General features: G+C 38.8%; 1 protein-coding gene across 11 annotated transcripts in view; it reads left to right on the plus strand.

The window, feature by feature from the left end:
• The window catches only part of ADAM22 (ADAM metallopeptidase domain 22), a 137,797-nt gene that overhangs the window by 14,283 nt on the left and 100,879 nt on the right, over positions 1 to 22,635 (plus strand). For all 11 annotated transcript variants that reach the window (XM_055707457.1, XM_055707467.1, XM_055707458.1 and 8 more), the window contains exon 3: positions 3,120 to 3,196. In XM_055707457.1, the coding sequence (XP_055563432.1) occupies positions 3,120 to 3,196 (77 nt within the window). The remainder of the gene's footprint in view (positions 1 to 3,119; positions 3,197 to 22,635) is intronic.

The raw sequence follows: 22,635 nt of genomic DNA on the forward strand, positions 1-22,635 counted from the left end.
GATGGATCCACTCTATTAATGATTAATTTTCTGATGCTTATCGGACGTTCTAGGCAGTCACATGAGTCGACAAGGGAGAGCAGGTGGGAACACGTGGCCTGGATGGGGCAGAACTGCTCATTTTCAGCAACAGCCCACAGTATGCAGTGTTGTGGTGTTTTACAACCACGTATCGGAGTTGAAGGAAGGGCTGCAGTTTCTGGAAAGGGCTGAGTTTGTCTGGCTATCCAAAATGTGCATCTTGGTGTCTCAGTAGGTTTGAGATACAGTTGAGATATGCTTGATTGCCCTTGAGCTTAAATCTAAAGGTAAACTTCCTGGGTTTGCACCGCTTGTCTTGGAGGTGGTTACATCTCTGTAATGTTTTTCATCTTCATTTATTAATAAGCATTTTTTCCCTTAATTCCACGTTAACAGCTTCTGTCAGGGAACAACTGTGGTCCAGGGTCACCTCAGAAATACATTAGCCTTGTAGTTGTTTATCTTAGAGACATATTCAAGGAAGGAAATTTCCCAGACCAAATCAATATGATGCAATATCCCTAGCATTTAAAAACCAAACCAGACTGAAAAACCATAGTCATTTTTGCTTTTATAGTGAATGGGGTGAATACATTTTGATGACAAATGCTACATTTAGTATATGTACATTTAGAAATTTAAGTTAGGCTTTTTCTATTCTTTCTTACTGAAAAATTCTCTTTTGGTACCAGCATATGGTCATGTAGAAGGCTCAGTTATACTGTGTGCAGAGATCTAAAGATGGCATATGTAGCTGTGTTAACAAACAAAAATTAAAATGCTGTAGAATGTTCTTTACGTTTATTAATGTAATGATGAAAAGTGAACAACTGGGCTGCCATTACACCTTTGGTCAGAAATGGTTGTTGTGGTGCAGGTAGGCAAATGAAGGTTAGTCAAGGTCTGCAGACGTGCTGCAGTGGAACAAGGAAATGACAAAACCAGCATCAGCCCCTTGTACCTTACTTGATTCTCAGCCTGTCACATCCTTTTTGTGAGCAGCAGCCTAAAACTAGCAAGACAAGATGGAATTTTAAAATCATTCAAAGCAAACTCTGCGGCCTGAGAGTTGGGAAAGAAATGCAAATGCTAACATGATAATTTGTTGATTTTTTTTTTTTTTCTGTATTTGTGGCTGCGCTAACTGCTACAGGGCAAAACCAGCTAAATGATGGTCCTACATTTGGGTGTCCATATGTGCTGTGGGTATCCATCGTTGTAGATACCAGCTGGCTGTGTCATGGGTCACTTGGGACTAGCTTCTGTTTTATTTTTTATTTTTTATTTCTTTAGGCTTTTTTAGATAGTAAGTAGACTTTTAATATCAATGGTAATTAATCACTGGAATGATTTACCCAGTTAAGGTAAACTGTATGTTATATTAAGTTAGTTGGTCAAAGATTATATATTTGTTCAAAGGAGTTGCTCTTAAATGATCCAGAAATTACAAGAACCACTTAGCGAAGACCGGTGGCCTGTGCCACAAAGCAGGTTGTATGTAATGGGGATAGCTGGAAGGATGTCTGACTGTGTGAATTTTATCTACTGAGGGGGCTTCTAAGAAGCTTTCCAGCTAATACTGCAACCTTCTGAACTGTGATGTAAATATGTGGAATTCCTCATTATGCACATGTAGGTGTGCTGCAGTGGCACAGCTAGGCAGTTTTATAGAAGGCACTCAGCCTGAGCATCCTCTAATGAGAGAAGCTGCCTTCTGTTTTTTTTTTTCTAAAGGAATCGACTGTTTGTAAATATGTATTCATGGTTATTGTCTTTTTTACTTATTAATACTTATGCTTATAGATGTAGACATAAAAAAATTTCTGCTGTAGCACAACTAAGAATGTAATAAACAAAAAAGTCATGATTCCCTCAACTTTCTGTGTCCTTGCTGCTGTTCTTTTCCAGGGAAACTGGTATTGTCAACCCTTCTGGATTTAATGGCTATTGAAAGCCTGCCAGTAGTTTTAGAGAGAGGGAGAATTTGATGATTCACATTATCCCATCCTGTCCTGTGTTTCCCAGAGTTTTCAATAAATCATTTGTTACATTTGTACCAGTCTGTATTGTATTTATTTAGAGAAGTGTAGTTTAGAGTTGTAAGTGGTTCTTCAGTGTTTCCTCTTAGATTCCTCTGTCTACATGCTTCAAATCTTAATGTGCAGATTTCAATGGAAAGAAAATAAGAACAAAGTTGAAACTGATCCAAAATGTCTGAAAGTAGCTTTTCTTATTAATTAGTTAAATAACATGGCTGTTCCGTTTCTTGGGAGTTTTCAGGTCTGGAAACAACTGTTGCGTTTCCATTGGATAACTGAGTGTTTTCTTCCACTGCTACTAGAATAAATGTTCTATTTCTGGCAGATCGAGTTACAAAGTTTTCCAGTGTTTGTCCTCTATAGGACTGAATGAAAGCAATTAACTCAGGGAAAATGTATGGCAAAAAGAAAGAAAGAAGGAAAGAAAGAGATGTTTCTCTAGCACCCATTTTTCATTGGTTTTAGTGACTGCTCAGGGGGCTCGTGTTTTGGGAGCCTTTTGGAAGAGATACGGGCTACAGGGTGGTGAGTCAGCTTTACAGAAGATGCAACTAATCAGATGTTAGACCCCTGCTATCACCTTGCTATATAGGCTTAAATTAGAGTCTGTCTGAATGAACAGTTTCTTTCAGGTAGTGCCAGTGAGATTTGTGAATGTATCCTGGTCTGACCAAACCAGTAGCATCGAGCTGTCTTTCACCGGTGTGTGTCCAGAGTCAGGTTAAGGAACCAGTAACGCATTAGCCGGGGGAATTCTTCCACTTAGGGTTTTGCCCAGAATGGAAGTTCAGAGAGCCATTGCCTATGGTGTGAATGGGCTGAGATGGGGGATTACTCCCAGTCATGGGCCACATTGTTGGGAATTCTTGAATAAGCCTTGTACATTCAGAAAACAGATCTTTATTTGTTATCATGGACTGCTTTGTCTGTTTCGGTGCAGTTTTATTTGGTTAATGGTATATTGTTCCTTAGTAAATGTATTTAATTTCTGCATTCATAAACCTGTACGATATGTTTTGTTGTGGCTGAATACTAATTCCAGTCTTTTCAATATTGCAGTCTACCCACATTGCTCGAGCCAGCTTCCAGGTTGATGCTTTTGGATCATCTTTCATCCTAGATGTGACGCTAAACCAGTAAGTAATGACTGTATGTTACTCCACATTGTTCAAGACCTGGTGGCTGTGAAATGTAATTTTCCAGTGGAGGCTTTAGAGGCTGTATTACAGCAGAAATGCTATTTCTAGGTATTGAGTTCATCTGTTAGTAGTATATTTTAAATTCTTTTGTTATTTTCTCAGGTACTCTTCTAGGCTTTGATACTCCTATTGTTACTACTCAGTAGCTATTGCAGTGTAAATAATGTTTCAGTCTTATAATACTTTCATTTGTCATCTTTCAGCTTACCATAAAGGCAAATGACTATACTCATGTAGAGACTTCCTGGATATTAAAAGATGGATTTGCTGAAAACTGGTAGCTATTAGCATTCTAATAACCTAGTGTAAAGTATTGGAGAGACAGCAATTGCACAACAGCTAATCCTCAAAAAAGAATGAGATGGATAGTTGGGAATGAAGTTTCTCCGGATGTGTTTACGGTCTTTTGGGAACAGAGGAGCATTATAAGGCAGTAGCACACTGTGAACTCCAGTCTACGAGGAAAGATTGAACGATAGTAGAGTTAAAGTGAAACCTGGTGTAGCTTTCAGTAAGGAGTTTTTGAAATAACCTATTAGCACAGGTGTTTTAAAATAGGAGTTGCTTTGTTTTTTTGCTCTGAAGTGAAAAGATAATAAATAATATAGTAAATAGAAATGCTTTGTTAAGTAATCTAGCTCCTAATAATTGATGTTGCATGGTTTAGTGTAAGAGTTTGTGCTCAATTGCTACAAGTTTTTCTGCTATAATGATGAACCTTTACCATTTGCTATGGGAGACACTCAAATTTCAGTTTTTTTCACTTGCAAACACATTTTAAACACTGGCAATTTCTTTATGTGCACTGACGAGTTAAAAACCACATGTGAATCCTTGCTGGTTACAGATGACACAGGCACTGTGCTGCTGGAAGGAGAGGGAAAGAGGCTGGCTTAAAAGTATGATTTTATAACAAATGCATTTTAAAAGAATTCTAGAGGGAAATTTTTCTGCTGAAAAGCACCAAATCCTCCACATTGAAATGTTTGTTGGAAATAGCAATTTTGTATGCATGTTTATACCTTAGTGAGAGTACGTTGCACAAACCTATTTATACTTTGGCTGTCAGATCAGTGGTGTGGTCACAGTTTCTGAAAGATCAGGATTGTCCTTACAGTATGAATTTCAGGTCATCTTAAAAGTAAAGATGTTTATTAATGGTATATGAAAAGGATATGATTCTATGAGCTACAGCAGTTCTCTGTGGGTGCATTCTTTGTTTACACACATGTACATATGCACATAAACACACACACAAACACATAAGTTTAAAATTTGATTTGTTTTGAGCTGGATCCTATTTTTATGTAATTCTTTTATTGTCTTTGTTATTAGACCAGTATTGGTTTGAGTAAGACTATCAGAATGTATCCTTATTGTTCTTAAGAGTGCCATAACCCAACTTAAATATGAACTTTTCTTGAGGAGCTATGCTTTTTATGATGTGAAAAAAGTACTCTCACAAATTGTGGAAAATGAAAACAAGAAGGCAGCAAGGAAATCAAGATGCTTGGCTTCAATCATGGTATTTGAATCAAATTTAAACTACCTGTGAAATAGCATTTGCAGATCATCAAACAAAAAGAGGGGCAAGTATACCAGAGCAACATTTAAAATGTATTCATAATTATTATTATTCCTGTGAAAAAATCTGTTTCATTCTGTATATATTTTTCTTCTGTTGCAATTCTTACTATCCATATTATATTCTGTATGTATTTTTTAAGGTTCTTGAGAGAAAATCACTATTTTTTTTGAGAAGTGGTTTGCAAATTTAGCCCACAGTAGCTTTATAGTCGAAAAGTAGTTGAATTCTTGTAAGGAGCAAGGTTCAAGTTCTTCTCTGGAAAAAATACCAGCTTAATATTTATAACTGAACCCCTGCTAACACCAAAAGCGTGCTGAAGCAGGCCCCTGTGGTAAAATTAGCTCTTACATGTAATACACATTTGAGGACTGTTAAAGGAGGTATGGGGGACAGAGCGGGGGAAAAAGTGATGTAAAATACATAGGAGACTGACAAAGGCAGCAAGAGGCTCTCCTTTCTAATAACCTTTCTGGAGTCTCCATGCTGTTTAAAGATTGATGTATACAGCTTGTACATCCAAAGATAAGTGAGGAGCATCTCTAGTTAGTGGTGGCCAGTCACAGTGAAAGTGTTCGTTCTTCCATATGGTTCCCCAATTTATGGAAGAAAAAAGTTAAAAATTATAGTAGCAAACAGAGAGCTTTAAAAAAAACCCAGAAACTAAAATATGCCTCTGCCCCCCTAATGTCTGTCTGCAAATAGATTTTCTTCTTTTGTTGTTTTCTTTGTGGGCATTGTTTTCTCTATTCCCTTCAAATCCATCTTTCTATCTGACAAACTGTTGCTCTGTTTCCTCAGCTGCATTTGCCTGTGCGTTGTTATACATCCCCCTGTTACCTACCTTTTTGTATTTTGTATTCTGTTGTGTTTGTGTATTTCCTATCTCTGTTCTTACTCAGCTTTCTGAAGAGTCACACACTGCTTTCTCTTCTTTTTCCATCAGGGATAATTGTCTCCTCTGCCATCATCATAGGTACCACTCAACTTTCTTGTTTTTCGTGCAACATTTTTCTTGACAACTCTTTGTACACTCACCTTTGAGGCTGGCAGAAATGTTTATGGTCTCCTACTTGTCTCTCTTCCCCCATTACCTGATACTCTCTGTTTTATCTCTCTGCTTCACTAAAGGAGATGCTACTGTTGAATCTGGGTGTTCGCTGAAGCAGCTTTCGTTTCCTAGTCCCTTCCTCTGCCAGCTCTCACAACAGTGGCTTGCAACCAGCAGCTGATCTCTGCAGTGGGACAAGCTAGGAAGGTACAGGAGGTGGGCAGGAAAATAAAAAAGCAGACCTTACACTGACCCTTCAGACATCAGCAAAACTGAGGCCCAGGAAGGGAACGTTCTGCCAGTCCTGGATGCGAGTGAGAGGAAGGAAAAAAAAGATTTCCAGCTGGCATTACAATTTAATTTAACACTGAAATCTGCATGCTTTCTTCTTGCTTGTTTTGGATCTCAACCAGTTTTGAGTGCGTATTTGTTCACATTAAATGCAGATGTGAGATACACTGAAACATTGCCTTGAATGATAATAAAAAAATAATAATAAGCTGATATAATTACAATGCAGTACAGTTTAGTTTCAGTTTTTGCAGTGATGGTGGTATTTTCTCTACATACCTCACCATTCGTTCTCTCTTCCTTTCTTCTGCGAGTTGCCATAGTGTCTCTACAATGAGGTTTTTTTTAAGAGAGTGTTTCTTTTAAAACTTTTTTTTTCCTGTTCAACTGGCAGAAGTATTTACAAAGGAGCTTGCAGATCAAATCAGTTGTATTTTTAAAAGGTTCAATCCCTGACGCAAAGGTTTGGGGTGTATTAGTTGCCTCAGTGTGTTTATGAATCCGTTGCCTTGGTGTCCTGCGTCCAGTGGAGCTGTTTTCGGTGCCCATTTTCGTTATTGCCGCCTGCAGGATCAGCAAACCCAGGGCCTGATTGCTGGGCTGCACAGGCAGGTGCTGCTTGCAGCCTTCCCTCCTCCAGCATGTGTCCGGCTTTGGCCATGGAATTATAGAATTGTTTAGGTTGGAAAAGACCTTTTAAGATCATAGAGTCCAACTGTTAACCTCGCACTGCCCAACCTGGAACTTTGCAGGAGCTGTGTAGTAATCAAATATGCTTATTTGTTCGTTTTCTTAATTCCTTCCCCTTGAAGCTTTTAATGCTGAGATGGCATCTGTGGCTTAGCAAATGGCTGTTTCTTTTTTTGTGCAGAATATTTCTTCTTAAATGTAGCCACATGTCCATGTACACTCTCACCTTGGGCTGTAATTATGCAATTAAACAGCAGAGCTCACTAGGAACCTGTGGACCACGTGGATCTGTCTGAGGGGACCTGGGCCAGGGTGTGTTCATCTGCCTGTGAAACAGCAGAGAACTAATGGCGTGATGGCCCAAGGCAAGCTGTGATCATGGGGTTGGATCGGGCAGGAGCATGCTGCAAGTTGGTTAATTGGAAAAACTATGTTTGTCTGGAGAGTGGAAAGGCCCCGGCATGGGGTGACCACCTAAGGTTCACTTTGTGGTAGCCATGTTGGGCAAGAAGGATAATCAAACTGCGGCACTAAGTTGTCCTTCCTAGCTGCAGCATCATCCTTCATACGAGGGCTCTGGTGTCTCCTGTCATGGAGACGAGCAGAGAGCGTTTCCTGAGTCTGAGTCTGAATCGTGGTCACTTCTGAGGTGCAGGGTGGACACCAGCTGCCCTGCTCAGGAGACTCTTGGCCTTCAGAAAGCTCCTGGGAACACCTGGCCACCTGCGTGTGCCCTGGTCCATCATGCTGTAACAAGAGCAGCCCTCCCTGATCATGGCTTTTTTTAGTGAGGGTGAACACACTGATAGCCTGAGATCCTCAGGTTCGTGGTGATAGGGAAGTGCTCTGAAGGGTCACAAGCATAAATAAGTATTTCAAGCTTATATTCAGCACTTCAGGACTGCTCTGTCCTTCCTGGTGACAGTCACTAGGATGGAGCATAATTGCCACCTGCTTTCTCTTTTTGCAACACAAATTTAATTCCTTTGGTCCATGTGTTAGTGGAAAATAACCTACAAAGAAGTAGTAGGCTGGGCCAGGTGTGCTGGGAAACCCTACCCCTTCAGGAAGCTCACACATCTTCTGTTACTGTCAAGCACCTGACTGTGTCCCAGAAGAGTATCAACACTGTGTATAAATCGACGGTCACGACGATAAACTACCCTCACAAGGCTGAGAGATTTCAAATGAGGCAATTTTTATAAATTCTGCAATCACTTTATTCTCTATGTGGAAAATAAATGCCCTTTTCTTTTAGTTTATCAAAAGGTAGGCAAAACCAGAGAAGCTTCTTCAGAAAAGATTGATAGATATTTTGTATATTTCAGTCTTAATTTAAATTATTTCTGGTAAGTGCTACTAACAGGCAGGTTCCTGGCTCTCTAGGAATTGATTATTTTGCCTTGTCACTGAATGGGTTTTGCAGCTTCTGCTGAGAAGGATACAGACATTCCTCGTGCCTTGTGGGGAATTTTTATTAGGAATGTCTTTTAACTAGAGTTTTGTAGACCTTACAGAATCAGTTCATAAACTTCATCAAAAAATCCTGAAAACAGAACCAAAATAAAAGGCAGCTTGACAGACAAGTGCCAGGTTTTTAAGAGACAAACTGCTGAAACCTTGCCTGTAATTTCTCTTGGCAAATGGTCTCCAACACTAATATCAATGTGTCATGTAAGCTGTAAATGAAAAACATATTCCTAAATTTGCTCTAAATTGTAAACATTTGGCTGCATGGAATTCAGAAAGATTAGCTTCCTGATGTGGTTTAAAAAATGCAGTTACACCGTTTGTGACACTTAGAATTTCTGGTAAGTCTGTCTCCTGCGTTGCCCCGGGGGGTCTCGCACTCCACCTGGGCACCCACAGGATGGGTGTGCGGTTGCGGGCCTCTGTGTGATGTGACGTGACCTGATGGGTCGTGCTGCTGGGTGTGGGAGGACCCGTCTGCCTTTCCTGATCAAAAAGTACTCCGTGCTTTATATCTCCATTACTCTTGTAATGGCTCCTGGTAACAGCATGTGGTAAGTGATGGTCAGATCAAACCTGAGGAGGAGTGGTTCTTCCTTGAAGCTGTTTTGGGTCTCCCTAAAGTTCAACTCAATCCCTTATTAGGTATTATAATGAATACCTTGGCTGCACACAGTCCCAGTTGTTCTCATTAGCAGCTGGAATTTATTGGGATGGAGGGAATTCAGGCTCTGTTCGCTTTCCTTATTCATGCCCTATGTACCCAGGCTAAGGATCCCCATTTGGGTATGATCACATTTTGGTAATTGATTCTTACTTAAAATAATGCTGCTGCTTCCCCCCCCCCCCCCCCCCCCCCCCCCATATGAGAGTGCTCTGAAAATTTAATTATAATATACCAATTTACGGGTAGCACTATATAGACTGAGTTCAGCTTTCCTGAATGAGCTACTGAATCATGTTCTGCATTATTTCTGAATTATTTGTTAAGTCCTCTTTCTCATGTGCTCTGTGATCAGAACCCCAGCTGACCCAACAAGATTGTTCTTTCACAACCCCATTTTGCAAAGTCATTTCCTCCCTCTCCCAGTCTTTGATGGAAAAATTGGTATGGGCATAATGGCAAACCAGACTTAAGAAACACTTTCTCCCTGATACTATTGCTTAATTTCAGAGGTTGATTTTGCTCTTTGGGAGGCAGTTATTCTGCATCTCCATTTGTGTTAGCATGCTTTGCTAACACATACTTTGTACAAACTGTTTTTTAATGTTTTATAGGGGTTTTTTTTAATCTTTAAGGAAAAATGGCAGTTCTGTAGAGATTTCTGCCAACTAATTTCATTTGGCTGAAAGACAAAGAAAGGTAAGACAAGCATTTAAGGTTTTATTAGTCTATCACTAAACATATCCTAAGGCTAGGGAAGGTGCCTGGAATTATGCAGTTAGACCTACGTAGCATTATCACTAAGGGTTCCTGCCCTTTGTGGTTTGATATTTTTATTTTTTTTTAGTTTTGTGTTGAAGTATGGGAATGAAGAATTTGTCAAAATATGAATTGCTTAAATAGATAATTACCCTCAGTGATAAAAGTTTGAACATTGGTTTTAGACTAAAAAAGCCCTGTAGCATTGAGTTTTCCTCCCACCTTGGTATGTATAGCAAGCATATCAGCCTTCTTTTTGTTATATTAAATAGGTTCAGCTCCTGGATCTTTGATAAAATGGCATCTTTTAAGTCCTTTAATAATTTCTGTGCCTTTTTGCCAACCTCCCCGGTTTATCAGTATCCTTGCTGGATTGTAGATTCAGTACTGCGTTTTGACAGTGTCATATATAAAGGTAGCACAACTTCACCATTCTAATCAGTGCACGTGTTTATGTAGCTCCCAAGATTTTGTTCTCTTTTTCTTTCTTTTTTGTTCTTTTTCCTTCTTTTTTCTTCTATTTTTTAAAAAAACTTCCATCTTCCAAGCTTGGAATTGACTTTTTAGTAAATACAAACTTTTTTCTTTGATCTTACTGTATCATCACTATTACTATTATTGAATTTGTAATCCTGTACAAGAAAAATATCAGGTTACTTTGACAAGAAAAACTTTCCATAAGCCTGTGTTGATTATCTGTAAGTTTATTACCTTGCTTTAGTTTGTTTTGTGGAGTGTCCTATTATGCTTAAGACTTCTTTTGGAAAGGTTAAATTGCTTTTGGTAAGTCCATTACATTTTATTTCTTAATACTGTAATTTAGTTTTAGGTTAACACATTTCTGTTACAATTATTTCTCTATTATTGTCAATAGGTTTTTTTTTTGTTGATTTAGCACCAACTACTGGTAAAAGCTGTTGAAATCAACATGTTTGCTACTGAATTAGGTTGGATGGGGATATGGAAGGTTTCAGTGGTGTCTGTGAAATGCTTCCAAGTGCTTAATAGGTGTTCTGGTTAAAATGAGAACAAAAAAGGTAATTTGTTTCATTCATCTATTATTTCCAAGTATGTCACTGTAAGGTAATCCTAAGCACCTGTGAGAGAATTCCCCTGATGTTTCTGAAACACTTAAAGCTCGATGGTTTGTGACTTCTGAGGAAAATAGCATTTGAAGATATATGCGTATACAAAATCTGTGCATCCCCTCTAAGCTACTTTCCTAGCTCATTAAAAAAAGTTTCTGGAAAGGTCAGTCCTTTGTTTTCCTCTGAATGGATGTGATAAGGAATATTTTACTGCTTTTAGGTAATTGCATTCATTGGAAAAAATATTTGTTGTTTTAGAGTAATTAAAACATATGGTATTATCAGCACTGAGTAAATTGCATTTCCATGGTCTGAATTTTTTTGACACGAAATTACAGAAAATGTATTACTGTGTATTTGCGTGTGTGTGTAGGAAAACAATTATCAATTATTCTGGCAAGATATTACCATTCTATTACTATATTTTTTTCTTTCTTGAACCTATTTTTTTGATTACCAGTTCACTTAGGAGCTATGTCTCTTACACACACATATACAGAGATACCTCATATGTACAGATCAATCGTGCTATATTTAGCATCTTCTTTAAAGTAAAATGGCTTAAACTAGAGAAAGAATCAAATGGCTTAACGTGTTTCAGTGGCTATGAATTTATCTTCTAAGTGCCCAGTATCTCCAAAATGGCAGTAACTTTAACAATCACATGACCTCTAGCCATTATGGAAGACTTTAAAATTAAAACTAATTGTATTTTTGGTTTAGTCTTTAGGAAGTAACTATGATAGTCAAAGTGTAATTTCTGGATTTGCTGTTGAAATGGAATTACATCCTCATATGCTAACATTAATTTGGGTACCAGAGCTTTTACTCGAATGTTTTGGATTGTATATACGTTACTGCCACTGCTGTAAACAATACAAACCAAACCATTGACCTTTCCAACAATTTCCATATTGGGTTGTGGTTTAACAGGTAGAATGGGATTTGTGTTTACAAAAGCAAGCAACAGCCATAGAAGTTGGTCTAATAGAAGCAGTTATCTTTCTGTCACTTAGATTGTCAGACCACTGTGGCTCCAACACTACGACTGTCTTATGAATTGTTACATATAAATACTAGTCAGAGTAAGACATATGAAGAGGGTAGTAAAGAGGAGAATGCTTGAACTGGAATGAGAATAGCAGGTATTTTCTATGCTGTCATTTATAGGGCATCTCCTCTGAGTCGGCAGCCTTCCTGCTGGTACAGTTCCCTTCATTTGCCTCTCTCTGTCTTGTCCAGCTGCTTTGCCCTGATTTTTACTTTCTCCTTGAGAACTCATTTGGCATCATGACCTTCTCTATGTGTGCATTAAAAATAGCACTTGCAGAAGCAAAGGAAGTGCTGCGGGCCTCTTCACTTGGGGCTCAGGTACTTTCCTCAGCAAAGCAGTGAAGTGAATTGGAATCCCCTTTTCTAGACAAGGAGTCAAGTGATGCACGGAGCTAGGATTGAAGATACAGAGAATGAAAATGGAAATTATTGGGCTTTCTGGGGGGAACTGGAGGACCTAATGGATGGCTGAATAACCATCAACGTACAAACTCACAGTCTTTAATTCCATGAGGTCTTTATGTGAGCACTAGGTTATTCAGCCCTCTTCTGCTCGGGATAGTAGTTCTACTTAAGAAATGTGGTTTCAGTCCAGAGACTGAATCAACAGGCAGCATTAAAAAAAAAGTTGTTAACATACAGAACGTCTTCGCAGGCAAATAACAGCGCTTGACTTGTGCACATGAACTCTATTGTATCAAAGCAATGTACTCATTTGCTTGCTTTGCAGTATGGATTACGGAGATAAGGTACTACCTGTGAAGTCTACAGTCATTCGTTTCTGTGGCATTGTGAGATTTATGTTGCATTTGTTTAATGTGTTTTCCTGGTAAGATTCAAGATGGGTGTGCTGATGTTTCCTCACTCAATGGCTGGAAACAGGCTTTTTTCAATAGACTTTATGGTGTGCAGTCTTTATTGTAATTGTTTTCATTTGGTTTGGGCCTGCTAGTGGCAAAACCTCATTTACAGACAAGTGCGTCATCTTAGTGCAGAAAATTTGTTTCCTCGAAGAAAACCACGAACAAACCAAATTCTGCACTTTCAGTTGGAAGGCTTTGCCCACATTGCTCCAGTTCTCTTCCTGGCTGCATTAGCATGAGAAGCACACCCAGTGTGATGAACCCTCCATATGGGGACACTTCTTTCCTCTTCCAAAACATGCACAAAAATCAGGTTTTCAAATCCTGGAGCACCAATTAGCACACGCAAATCTGGTAGGAAACTACTGATCCTGCCCATCACCCTGTTTCCCTTCTGGCAGGGGTGCCATGGCCAAGGCCGCCAGATGCACTGCTCACCTGTTGGGGTTCATTCATGCCTGTCCCACCCTGGGCCGAGTCAGGCTTGTTGCCTTTTGTCAGAGGGTATCCCCCATGGAGGATGGGTCAGAATTGTCGACAGGCGTGTTGGAAGTTAGTTTTGATAGGCAAGTTTCCTACTGGTGAACCTTTCACTTGCATATAACCCAAAGATACTGTTGTGTCGACACATCATAGGTCACGGTTGGCTTGGCTGTGTAGCCTGATCCTATATTGGTTCAAACAGCTGGACTCTTCCGATGCTTCCCAGGCCTTTGGACTTCACAGTCTGTGATTCACTGTTACTGTGATGCTTTAGTAATGCCCCATCAAATTTCCTGTTTTTTTCAATTATATGATAAAAAAATTTCCTTTGAAATATCTTATGATTTGAATGGAACTCAGTATGTCTTTCAAATTCTTCAAATATGTAATTGCTTCCTATTTAGTATTAGTTCTTTATTGTCCAAGTTCCATTAGAAACAGTAGTAGTTGAATGAAGCAATGAAAGATACCTTACTTATACTGCTTATCAAATAGGGCATTAAAATCTGTGGTTTATGGGAATGTGAAAATTTACTTTGCACCAATATATTAAGAAGTAGTGTAATGAAATGAACTGTCAGATAATCCTAACAGAAACACTGAGGCATGTAGCTGTTTTATGGTATGTTATTGAAAAGAACTCTTTTTTTTAATCCCTTTTCTGTTTCTTTTCAAGCATTTCAGTGAAGGAGGATGAAATGTACTTGTATTACCATAAAAATACAAAAAAAAAAAAAGTAGGCCAGAAAAGATCCCTTTATCAATTGACTGAAGAAGTGGTTGTATGATAATAGTTCTATTTCTTCAAAAAAATAAATGATGAAACAATGTTAGAGAGTATTTATCATGTATCTTATGTATCTTCATTCTGTTCCATTTACTTTATTTCTGCAATCTCAGAGGAAATAAAATGCTGTCATTTGGTGTGATACACAGTGAGATGAAGGAGAAGAATTATCTTGTACTTTTATTAAAGATGACCTTCAAAGAGATACTTCTTCTAAATTGGGCTTCTGCCCTTTTTTGAGATGTAAAAGGTCAAATGAAAAAAATCTCCACAATTTTTTGCTCCTGATACTTCTTCCCTTTTTTAAAGAAGTAAAACCACTTAAACCCCAGCTTTTTAAGAGCCAAATTTATTTTTATGCCATTGGTGTTTACCTCATATCAGATTTCCTTGTTCTTGCTGAAGAGTCTATTGTGGAGGGTATAAATGTACAGGAAGAGTTGCAAATGTGTGGGATGTACTCATCCCCTAAAGTAAACCCCCTCCTGATGACATAGTGAAGATTGGCCTAAATATCCAAGATGTGAGATTTGCCTCAGAAGAACAAAATGAAAGCATCCATGTCCAAAGGGCATGACAGGTTTTAAGCCCCTGGTTGCATGTTATCAAATATACTATAGTGACAGTTCTGAGACTCTGGAATGTTGTGGAGATTACTTAATACATCATTTCAAAAGAAAAAAAACCACCACCTTGTCTTGTTGAAGATTGTGAATATTTGCTATCTTTTGGTTCTCCTAAGCCAGTCAGCCAAAAATTTACATCTTACAGATTTTTCCCTCTACGAAGCAGTTCAGTTAGGGCAAAACTGTGCCTTTTCTCACTATAAACATGGTACTCATCGTGGCACCCATTCAGTCTTCCTTTCACAGACACAGCCTTGGCGGTGACAGTAGAATTATAATTGTCTCTCTGCTTGTTATTGCTCTTATAAGGAATCACACTTTCCACTTGGTCTGTCAAATTTTTATAGTAGTCAATGAAGTTACGCTGAGAGAAAAGGAGAAAAAATGAGCTTGATGTAATGTATGTATAATGGAGTTATGCATGTTTTCAGAGTAAAGTAAGGAAATCAGATGTATCTCCACTTCCTAAAGGGACAGCTATTTCTAAATGTCACTGAAGGTACAGAAAGCTTTTTGTTATGTTCATGCCACGTGTTTTAGCATCACCTCTGTTTTTACTTAATTGTCAGAAGCAAAGGAATTCTCCCAATGACTTTAGAGACAGGAATCCATCCCAAGGCTTCAGATTATCAATGCATTTCTGTGTATGTCAAGTGGCCAATTTGATTACAGAGGAAACTTCCTAGAAATTAGCCAAGGAATAAATGTGGTTTGTTTTACTTCACTCTGCAAAGTTACTCATCAGTAAGTGGAAATCACAAAACATGAAGCTGCAGAGAAACAGCAAGAGCAAGCTGAATATGATACTGTAAAGAGCTGCCAAGTCTAGCTAAAGAGATTGATATAAATACATTTCCAGTGTTAATGAAAAACGGTGGCTGGAGCTTTTCATTTATATATGCATAGCCTTTGCTTTGGTACAAAGTAAGAGGGTTTCTTTTGTCTTTCTCTTTTTGGAAGAATTGTTAAATCTTACATTACAATGTATTTTCTGGGTGAGCTTGCTGATCTTTAGCCTGTACTTATCCATAATCACTCTTTGATCTTAATTTCTTTTTTTGGTATAAGAGGATGTGTTTCCCTTTGGTGGTTTGCCAGAACATCACTGCTAATGGATTTCTGGTGTGCTAGAAATTTTACAATAGGAACAGATATAATAATGTTCTGATGGTTTGCAAATATGTGATATGTTGCCACTTGAATTAGGCAGCTACGCTTTTTGGGTCTTCCCTTTGCCTGTCTCCTTAGATAGACCGTGGGAATTCAAAAGGTGCAATTCATCACTTCTTACTGAATGTGCTTATTTTCCGGTTTTGGTGGTATGGTTGGGATAGTTTCGCAGCTGGGCATCTGAAAGACTGGAGCTGATACTAATGAATTCCTGCTGTTCCCTTGATGACCAGGTTCTTGCATGCGTGTTTATGGGTTTTGGGCTGTGAAGGTCATTTGAGTTCACCTTCATTGCAGTCCTGCTCTGTCTAGACAGCAGGAATGAAGCACTTTAGGTCCAAGCGTACAGGTTTGCTGGCTGATGCCATTTCAGCCCTTCCCATCAAAGTCTTATTTAAATTAGCCTGATAAGATCTTAATCATATTTGAATGCAGACCTTCAGATACTGAGTGTTGGATTTCACTGGTATAAAAACTGGAATATGACCTGTTTACCTGAAGGGCAAAAGATGAACCTTTCTTTATGATTATGCTTCTAACAAATGAACATTTCATGCTGAGGTCCTGTGTGGCTTGCTTACCCCAAGAGCTTGATGGATAAAGCTGCTGGTACCAGATTTCAAGGACATAGTACAGAAGGGGGTTGGTGATAGATGTGTGAAAAGAAACAAGATGATGTTGAGGTAGGGAGAGGTGGTAGCATTTTAATCTTTTGCAGTATTCATGCCAACACAAATATGGTGAGATAGTAAACTTGCTTTACTAAAAGTATATCTTTTGGGTTTGGGGCTGCATTATTTCAGTGCTGAGACACTTATTGTGAGCTTTCTGCTTACCTGATTTTCTGGAGAGGCTAAAGTATTTTCTTACAGCCTGAATACAAATTGGTGCTGAGACGTATTCTTCTACTTCCCTACCTGAGGTGTGTTGAACCACTTCAACAATTTTTTTCTCTTCCCTGGTAATCTACAAATATTTTACTTCTTGTCTTTTCTGGGACAAGAAGAAAATGCTCAGAAGGAGAGCATGACCCATATCCATGCCTTTCTTCTGTGGAAGCAGGTAGGGTTGTCCCCACTGCCCAGCCTCTCCTCCCTGCAGAAGCAGATGCAAAGTTGGGCTAGAGGGGGGTGGATTAGACCTCAGAGTTGTAAAGTGCACAGCAGCACCAAACTGCCATCTTGGGACCTCCTTTGTGTTGGCACCATGTACGCTGAGAACTGAAATATTGCCTGTGTAACAGTGGTGGGAACGGTGGGGAAGAAGGTGAAGACATGTAACTTTATATTTAGTCTTTGGGATTGCTTAATCTTTCTGGAATTTACACTTCTACATTTAATTTGCATTTTCAGAACTTGTTTCAAGAAGTGTTAGTTCCCTTGCAGGTACATACTAGCATATAGCATAGGAGAGTCTTACCTTTCATAATAGTTTCCAATAACCCAGTGCATAAATATCCCTGTGCCTGCGCAGGTTTGAGTGCTGTGTGATACATTGTGTGCTTTAAAACCAAATTTCCCTGAGGCACTGTTGCATTTCTTTTGAAGTGACATGTCAACTATTTAAATGTGACTTTTTTTCTTTGTAAACTTACTGAGGGTCTTATTCCTGGACTCATCATTGAAATAAAGTAATAGGAGTTTGTCATTAACTGACAAGTTTTATATTCTTTTCCTCTTTCCTTAAAATCTCACATGTTCACTAAAACGAAGTTTTCAGGTAAGTACAAACAAGGGAGAAAACTTCACTGAATGTCTCCTTAAGATGCAGTGCAATTTAAATTTGAAAGATCCTGAGCACTCGCTACTCCTATTGACTTTTTGGACTTTGTACAGAAACAGGTCTTCAAAAAAAGAAAAAAAACATAGAGCAAAATTTAGATAGTCTATTCATAGGTATTTATCTTTGATTTGTTGTGATAGCATTCATGTTGGTCCATGCTGTAATGCCAGTGGTTTAGACCAGTACAGTATACTAGCTAATGCTGTCAGAGTCCAGAGATGTGTGTTAGTTGACAGTTTTTCACAAATAGCACAATGAATTGCATTGCTAACTTCAGTAAGTTACTCTGTGCTTTTTAAAAAATAAACCTATATTTATACACACACATATACATACATATATATATGTATATATACACACAGAGGGATATTTCTGCCCTCCCTCTCTCTTTATAGATAGGTCTGCATTTAAGGCTTGTAATAAGTAATTCTTGCACAGCTCCTGTTCCTAATAGTAGCATAGAGAGACTGTTACAATAGAATTGTCTAGACATTGTCTGAGTGTGCAGACAATAGAGCAATGTAGGTAATGCAAATTCTGGACTTGGTTTCTCATATGGGAGATGTATTTGAACACCTACCTCCTAGCAGGATTCTTTCAAATTTTGGTCCCGCCCTGCGCCCCAAATGAGCAGATTGAACAAGAGGTACTTTGGCACTTCAGAGGAGTGACATCTTTACTACTTTTATTTCTTTTGCCAATAAATTCTGAAGGGTGGTTGCTTGTTTTGGAAACAAATACTCTGTTTTTATTTTGGTTTCAGTTCTTGAACCTTGATAATCATGCAGATAATTCATAAGAGCCACTCACATTTCTCATTGAATGAACACAAGAAAAACAAGGCAATTACTGCTTGGTTCTTGCAAAGTCTGTCATAAAAAAGGATTTGGCTTTAACTACATTGGTTTAGGACAGTATGACTGAGATTATTATGTGGTTGTTGGTTTGTGTTTTTTTTTATATTTTATTCTTTCTGCACCTCTTTCTGTTACGGAGAAATTAAAGCAACAACATGCAGACAACATGCTGACACTTTACTGTGCCAGCAGATATAATAAAAGAATCAAGCTGACCTTCAGCAAAGAAAAAAATGTGGACATTCTCAGTATTTTTTGTATATTGAAAGCAGCTTTAAGCTGTTTACAGAATCATTTGCAGGTTACTGTAAATCACCGTGAACATAATCCCTTCGCCCCATGTTGCTGGTAACATGAGTTCCTTCCTACTCGCACTGAGAGAAAGAAGACCACCATGGTGCTGCCTGATTGAGGGTGTGAGGCTCGGGGGAATGCCTGAGGAGTGAGCAAGGTCGTGAGTTGCTGTCCATACTGTTGGCCCACTAGTCCTTCAATATTTCTAGGCAGAAATCTAGTCATCTGTGTCACCCCAGCAGAGATGCTAATGGAGTAGCACGTGGGCTATGGCAAACTAAATTATGCTCCTGCACTTGTGCAACTACTGCCTTTCAGTTCTGCTTTGTCCAAACCTAACAGTTAGTTTTCAGTTATGCATTTCATATTTTCCCTATTTAGACTTGTGTATAGCATAAAGTAAATGTTGTATGTCAAATTTTGCCCTTGGATAAACATTAGTAGTTCTGGTTGACTTCAGCAGGAGCTGCAGGCAAACATCCTAAAAAAGAACTTGGCCTTCGGTCTAAAATCCCTTTCACTGCATCCTATATTCCAGGAATGCGTATCTCTCTTGTTTTCAAAGTACAGCAGTTACCAGCATTGTTAACAAGTCTCTTTCAGTTGTCCTTGGAAAGCCAAACAGAAGGAGCTAAATACTATATAGGAATAAGAGGCCAATGTTTGAGCACCTTTGAGGTTCCAAACTCTGAGATCAGCTGCCACCTAACCAAAGCATTTAGAATTGTGTGTGTGTAGACAATTAATACCCTAATCAGAACAGAATGATCTTAACAGCCATCTGTAGAAACTGCTATATATATGCTTACTGGGAGAGGGTAAGTGTTTTGTGTAGTTTTTAAAGCTGCATTTTTTTTTCATTGTTAATGTATGGTAACTATGTAGTCCCATTTTCCCTGGGGTTTCTGAATGTAGCTAACAATCTCTGCTGTGGATTACTGTTGTTACTTAAGGGAAGAGGCAAAATACCAAGATGGGGGAGGCACCTCAGCTGTCAGCAGGGGAGCTGGCAGAGGATCATGTCAGAAACCAAGAAACCTTTCTCCTCCTCTTAGACTATATGGCAGCCAAAATGTTCCAGGTCACTACAAAGGAGCCATGAGACAAACCAATTTAAATTGCCGTCAGAGGAGGGAATAATCAATACACAGAGAAACCACCTGGAGAAGCTAAAAGCCTGAAGCTGCATTCGGTATTTCACAACAGATACTGATAGTAATTTCTTGCTGTTGTAAATGGGTAAAGCCGGACTGCCTGCTTGATAGTAAACTGGGAATGGTGTTGTCAGCAAACTGAAGCTGGAGTAAGAAATGTTTCTGTGTTTCTACAAGTTTCCTCATTTAATGGGAGGGAGAATTCCCAGTACCTGATGCAGGACTTGGACCAAATTTGCCACCCCAGTGGCTGGCTGCAGAATTTGCTGTTCAGGCACGATGGTTGCTCAGTATGTATAGCAAATCAAAAGCTTTCCTAAAGGACAGTGTTCAGAGCATTGTCCTGTGATGCTGAGAAACCTGATTTTGAGGTTTCTTCTGGAAGTCAGCCTAAGTAGGGATTTTTAAAACAGGTCTGCTAGCTGCCTTGTTTCCTTAGGTGTTTATTATTGTGTGAGAGTTGATACTGGGTAGATAATAAATTGAGATAGAGAAATGCTTCAGTAATCTGTGGCAGCTGTTCAGCGATTAAGATGGTGTCAGCATCAGTCTGAAGAATAAGGATTTGCTGGTATAGTGACTAAGAATAGTTGCATTAAATTAGAGGGTGTGGACAGATAAACTCATAACAGAGTTTATGAATTACTGTTTTTTTCCCTTCTTTGCATTTCCTTACAGATACCTCAGAGATGCACTGAATTGTTATTAAAACCGTTATCCTGTTTAGCAATTTGCAAATAAATGGTCATTTATTTGCATAATGTATCCCAATTGTATAATGTAAACATCCCAATTTGTATAATGAATGGCTAATAAGATTATTTTAATGTAATATCAGGGTTGGTATTAGTGGTGTGCATGAATGCCACAGTTTGTACTTTCATTGACCCTTGGTATAATAAAAAATGAGATATTAAGGATTTTCTCAGGACAATTACAGAATCACAGAATGGTCAGGGTTGGAAGGGACCTCTACAGATCATCCAGTCCAACCCCTGCTAAAGCGGGTTCACCTAGAGCAAGTTGCACAGTCACATCCTGGTGGGTTTTTAATATCTCCGGAGAAGGAGACTCCACAACCTCTCTGGGCAGCCTGTTCCAGTGCTGCGTCACCTCCAAAGACATTTTTTCTCATACTCAGATGGAACTTCCTGTATTTCAGTTTGTGCCCATTGCCCCTTGTCCTCTTGCTAGGCACTACTGAAAAGAGTGTGGTCAGTTAGTCTGTTAACAAGGGTTTTCAAACAGAGTTTGTATTTCTGGTAAGGATCCATAGAAGCCTTTAATGCAAGACTCAGTGATCTTGTCCAGCCCCCTTTGCATAAAGGTAGTTTTATCCCTTAGTACAAGTTAAATGTCCTCAGGGTTACTTTTTTTTTTTTTAACTGCAAAATGTTTTAAAAAGTTTTTAAAAAATTTAAGTTTTTCAAAGACAAAAAAGATTTTAAACACAAAATGTAGATATGAAAAAACCAGCATTAAAATAATGCCAGCATCCCAAAAGCGTCAAGCTGAACATCCAGTAAGAAACCAGGAGAGCTTTAATGACCTTTGAAAAAATGTCACCTTTGTTTTTCAGCCAGTGACCAGTTCTGAATGAGCAGGATCTTAGAATTTTCAGCTGACTCTTCTCTTGTCCTTCAGTGAGGTTTGGTTGATCAAGTATCACACAGCTTTTGATCTTTTTCAGTATCAGTGCACCTGTGCTACAGAGGCAGCTGATGCTGCGGTGTTGATATTGTCATCGTTCTTTTCACGCTGGTATTGCTAGGTCTCAGAAAGCTTAGAAAATGATTGCTTGCTTTTTCTGTTCTTGCTTTTACTTGGTGCAAATATTTACTCGTTGCTGCTATTGCTTCTTCCATTGCATTCTTTCTACTCCTATATTGCTCCCATTGATAGACCTTTTCATTATTCAATTATTTTATTTTTTTCTTCCTCCCCTGTTGCTTTCCTGGTATCACTCTGAGCCTGGCTGTTTGCTGTTAAACCAGACACTGTTTTCTGTTTGTCAACAGTCAAATGCAACACTTTGAACAGTATAGCTGGAGAAGCTTTAAGTTTCAGCGTTTTTCAGGTGCTCTGTCTATCTGATAAATTTTTCTTGAGCTCCGTGATACTGAATGTGATGGGTCTCTGGGATTAGACACTTTTCAGCTTCAAGGAGAATACTTCATGCAGGAAAGTATGCCCTTTAGTCAGGTGGCCCTTTGAACTCTTCCAGTGTGAGTACTGCAGTTATTTGGCTTGACATCAAGAGCAGCGTGACATTGCTCTAACAGTCTCACAAGTGATTTTTTTCAACAGTACTCCTCCTCCTTCTCTTGGGACTTTGCCTGACTGTTGTCTTAGCTTGTGCGCTGCATTGTCTCCTCTCACATATGACTGTTTATGTCCAGGACATCAGGCCCAGTACATTTGTGTCCCTCAACTTCATGGCACATTAATTTCAAATTGCATTTGCACTTGAAAAGAATGAACTGTCTCCATGCTGGAGACACAGTGATCTGAGTAACCAAAGTTTTTTTTTCATCTTACCCTAACCTTTTGCTGAAAGTTTTAATGTGGTTCTCCTAATTTGTAAATTTGCCTCTTTTCCTTTTATTTTTAACATGTTATTCCTTTTCCTGGCATGAACTCATGGAGCTACTCCTCCAGCCATGTCTCTTCTTTCTCAGTGACTTTCTTCTCTGCTTTTTCTTCCCATTT

Source organism: Falco cherrug, chromosome 4, assembly GCF_023634085.1.
Source record: "Falco cherrug isolate bFalChe1 chromosome 4, bFalChe1.pri, whole genome shotgun sequence".
In the NCBI taxonomy this organism is placed as follows: domain Eukaryota; kingdom Metazoa; phylum Chordata; class Aves; order Falconiformes; family Falconidae; genus Falco; species Falco cherrug.